Genomic DNA, 4,690 nt, shown 5'->3' on the forward strand with positions numbered 1-4,690 from the left:
GTGCAAACTATCAGCAAGTTGGCTTAAAGTAATAGATAAATGGGAAATAGTTAAAGAAATGGTTAAGCGGTTGAAATAGTCAGATAAAAGGATAAACAGTTGAAAAAGCTAAATGTAATAGATAGTGGCAGCAAATGCAAACTTGACCAAAGCAATCTAAACATTGACAGTTCAACAGTATGAATGTATTATTGTAACAATAATTACCTTTTTGTAATAATAGTGTTAAATAATATTCAGTACATAGGAACATGACGGTGTCCATGGAGCTCATTAGACAGAGCTGTGACAGTACGTCAGACAAAACATGTTTGGGAACCACTGATCCAGACTGATCTTCTGCCTGTTTGTATATTTTATTATTCAGTTACATGATATGTAATTTATTCTGGCCTCTCCAGCGGCCATGCAGTATGTAAACTAAACATTTGATATTGATGTGTTTCCAGGTATAAACAACATGTTGAACATAATCAGAGATTCATCCCTCAGCTGCAGCCAGGGGATTTAGCGCCTGCCAGAGCGTAGCATCCTACCTGACTTGTTTTGTCTTTCCAGGGATACGGGATACATCGGTGGAGGCATTTGTGCTTGTGTGGGTGTTGGACGAATACAAAGAAGAGACAAAGGTTCCCTTCTCCACAAATGAAACAGGTGGACTATTGAGGAATCAGATTTCCTGTCTCAAGCAAACCACAATTCTTCTACAGCAAAACCAAATCAAAGGTAATTTTTGTGAAATAGACACTATAGATCAACAGTCTAAATTTTCTGAGCATGAATCTTCCTGCTTCAGACAATTGACTGGGTTTGGATGGTTTCATTATTCATGATCAAAGCAGGGTTTACTTTAAGACACATGCCAAACATCAGCAGTAACTTAACTAAGGATAAGGAGGAAGTGTTAACTGATCACAGTTTTTCTGCTCACGTTCCTTGTGCCACTAAAACACTGAGGTGACATGTGAAGAAATCAGATTATATTGTCAGTACCAATGACAAAAGATGACTGTAAAGTAGCCTATATTTTCCAACACATATTGTTTTATTGTCCTGATCAGTACATACAGATGGATGCTCACTTCTTCTCCCTGCAGAGACAGAAAGTCCCTAACTTACTAGCACATGGATGGGGTTTAAACAGGACCAGGATTGCTGCTGGAATGAGGACCGGGTGGGTGTGGCTTCCCGGTTCTCACAGAGAGGAACTGGTGCGTCATCATGCCCATATAAGGCATGAAGACTTCCTCTACAGGATGGATCATAATAAACAGAACAGTAATCCGGCGTTTTATAGGCTATAATTCATATCTAAAGGATCCAGCATCAGTTTGCAGATGAACTGATCCATATTTAATGTATATTATTACATTTGATTAGACTCAAACGTTTTTTTAACAATGTAACAACACAGATAAATGACTTAATAGCACTGATGAATTAATCTCACCTCTTCGTCATGCAACAAACATTATTCAACCTAAAAACGCGCAAAAAAAGCTACATAAATAAAGAGGGCTCTTCTATTTCTGACACCTGTCGCCGCTGAGATCCTTCCTCGGTGCGCTCTCTTGCCTACAGGCTTGTTTACTGTCGCCTCTTCCCGGCATTAGCGTCACAGGACGCCGCACTCACTGGGCGTGGAGACCGAGCCGCCCGGCCAATCAGAATGCTGCACTGCCCTGGCAGCAAGCGTGTGTCTATGCCTATATAAAAAGGCAGGAATTGACCCGTCTGAACACACTTCAACAAGCAAGCAAGATCAGCACATCAGCTAACAGGAGTTCCGAGTTATAACTTTTCCCTCACAGGATTGCGAAGAAAACAGCAATCGGACACTGGAAAAGACTTTTACCTGCTGACACCGAGCTGCAGACACTTTTTGTTGGACCGTGGACTTTCACTCTTTCTCTTTTTGGAGTGATTTTTTATTCCCTTTTGATTTTGGGACACTGTTGAGAGAGACGACGAGTGTATGGTCTCTTTTCAAATCTGACATTTGTTGATTATCCAGAGACTGTGTGTCTATAAGCAGCCGGTAAGCTTACTTTTCCTACGACTTTATGTCTACAAAGATGGAACAGCCTTTTTATCATGACGACTCTTTTCTGTCGGCGTACGGCCACTCAGATGCAGCAATGCACGACTACAAACTGCTAAAGCAGAATATGAATTTGAACTTGACAGAGCCCTATCGCAACCTGAAATCCCAGCTGCGTGCCGAGACCGACCATTACCAAGGGGGGCAGCAAGACGTGGGGTCCCTGAAGCTCGCATCCCCGGAGCTGGAGAGGCTCATCATTCAAAACAGTAACGGCGTGATCACCACACCCACCCCGGGCCAGTACTTCTACAACCGGGGCATCACCGATGAGCAGGAGGGGTTCGCCGAGGGGTTTGTGAAAGCCCTGGACGAGCTGCACAAGATGAACCAGATGCCCCCTCCTAACGTGTCCATCGGAGCCGGTGGAGTTACGACGTGTTCGGCGGCGGCCTCTAGTGTCTTCGGCTCCTCCTTGCAGCCCGAGCCTCCTATCTACACAACACTGAACGCCTACTGCCCGAACACAAACCTCTCTTCCGCATCCAGCTACCCCACAGCCACCATCAGCTACCTGCCGCCGCACCAGCAGAGCCACCCGCAGACCTCGACGCACGGCACGCACCCGTTCCAGCACGTTCTCCACGGCTCCGGACTCCACCCGCAGCGGCTCGTCGCTCTGAAAGAGGAACCTCAGACCGTGCCTGACCTCCTCAGCAGCGACGGCTCTCCTCCAATGTCCCCGATCGACTTGGAGACCCAGGAGAGGATAAAGGCGGAGCGCAAGAGGCTGAGAAACCGACTCGCGGCGACCAAATGCCGGAGGCGCAAGCTGGAGCGCATCGCCCGGTTGGAGGATAAAGTGAAAGGTTTGAAGAGTGACAACGCTGGGCTCTCCAACACAGCATCGGTGCTCCGGGATCAAGTCGCCCAGCTCAAACAGAAAGTCCTGACACATGTGAGCAGCGGCTGTCAGCTGATGCTCACAAGCAAGATGGAAGCATTTTAAAAAACAGAGACTACTAATTGACTGAAAAGTAATAACACTGGAGTCAAGTTCTGCATACGCAGCAGTGGAAGACCGGCTGGTGTGTTGTTGGCATTGACAACAACACAGGGCCGAGGGCTATGTGTAGACAACTCTTTAGGCTATTTAGGGTGAAAAGACTGATTGAAATGGTACTTTCGGATGCTGGACATCGCTCAGAGGACCATTCAACCCTAGACACCATAGGGCAGCATCCAGACTGAGCAACACATCGGGCACAGGCCGATGGTAGAAAATGGGAATGATTAATGTATTTCTTTGTACTTTTTTTGCAACTGATATTGTCATGCAATGCTGCATTTATTCATTGTGTAAATTATTTTTGTCTGTGATGAATTATTATTGTCCGGTTGATCCAGACAAACTAATGATGTCCAATGTTTACACTGTCTTTTTTATTTGTGATGATGTGTATTTAAGTAAAGTGTCTTAAAATGAAACGGAAATGGTGGAGTGTTTGTTTTGCACCTCATTTAGATCACTTACGACAGTATAGTCGAAAACATGAAACACATATAAACAGCAGGAAAGAGTGGGGAGAACATAGGCTACGGGGTTTCTTTCCTACCATATTATAGCCACAGCAGTTACTATGGCACCGACTTAGGAACCCTTAGACAAGCACATCCTGGTTTCTGTGTTTTTACGCATAGCGCGTAGCCCGCGTACGTAGGCCTTTCCTAATTACGCACGGGCTTGTCCATATACGGGCATGTTTGTGAATACTTCGTCATATGGGAGGACTTCTGGGAACTCCCGCCCAGGTAAAGCAGGCTGATTTGATCTCCTCCTTCTTTTGTATCTTCAAAGGTCTTCCAGCTCCATGAGGGTGGTGGAATTTCCTTTTCTTATTGTGCAACTTTAGACTATCCTGTCACACACGAATGGAACAAAGTGCAACCGTGTTATCAGGCATGGATAAAAGTTATTCGCAGTTGCTTAAGGACACCAGGACATAGATAAAAACCTCACTTTTGTGGCGTTTGTGATAATTTAAAACCCTAATTTTCACCGTGAAACACGACCTGTGTTATGAGGCTTATAAATGAATCCACATAAATACACAAACGCATTTTTAAATCAGGGGGGGGGGGTTGCATATTTGAGGTGTCAGTATAATTGAAAGATTGCACACGGGTGGAAGTGACAGTGGCTTCGGGAATGTTGTGGGCGTCTCAAAATGCCACGCCGCTTGGCAGAGCGGTGGGCGAGAGTTGGCGTATAGCGCGCAGGAGCATCTGTGTGGATGGATGGGGATGTGCGCGCTGCCAAGGACAACATTCTGTTGGGACGCATCAGAGGCTAAGTATGTGCGGCACCAGGGGCTCAAAAGATGAATACAGGGGGAAAAGTCCCGCGTTAAGTAGACGTGAATGAGTCATTAAGCACTTAGCCAGGGGTCACTAAACGTTTTCATGGCCCCCAGATGCACAAAACAAAGATTATAATGATAATATGAGGTGGGGAGGTGACGGAAGGGAGACTAATTGCTCCCACAGGAAAATCTGTGAAGACAGAAAAGTGCGTTAAAAAAGTCAATGCTTTCGGTGACCGTTGACCGAGGGCGTTGAAGTTGTACAAAAGCTGGTCTGGTAAAACTA

General features: G+C 45.6%; 1 protein-coding gene across 1 annotated transcript; it reads left to right on the plus strand.

The window, feature by feature from the left end:
- Window positions 1–1,729: 1,729 nt before the first annotated feature.
- Window positions 1,730–3,529, plus strand: junbb (JunB proto-oncogene, AP-1 transcription factor subunit b). Its single transcript, XM_038693978.1, has one exon. The coding sequence runs from the start codon at window positions 2,064–2,066 to the stop codon at window positions 3,048–3,050; it is 987 nt and encodes a 328-aa protein (XP_038549906.1). The 5' UTR covers window positions 1,730–2,063; the 3' UTR covers window positions 3,051–3,529.
- Window positions 3,530–4,690: the final 1,161 nt, after the last annotated feature.

The sequence above is a fragment of the Micropterus salmoides genome, unplaced genomic scaffold, assembly GCF_014851395.1.
Source record: "Micropterus salmoides isolate LMB-PRFRI ecotype aquatic unplaced genomic scaffold, ASM1485139v1 Ms_hic_scaffold_10, whole genome shotgun sequence".
Taxonomy (NCBI): domain Eukaryota; kingdom Metazoa; phylum Chordata; class Actinopteri; order Centrarchiformes; family Centrarchidae; genus Micropterus; species Micropterus salmoides.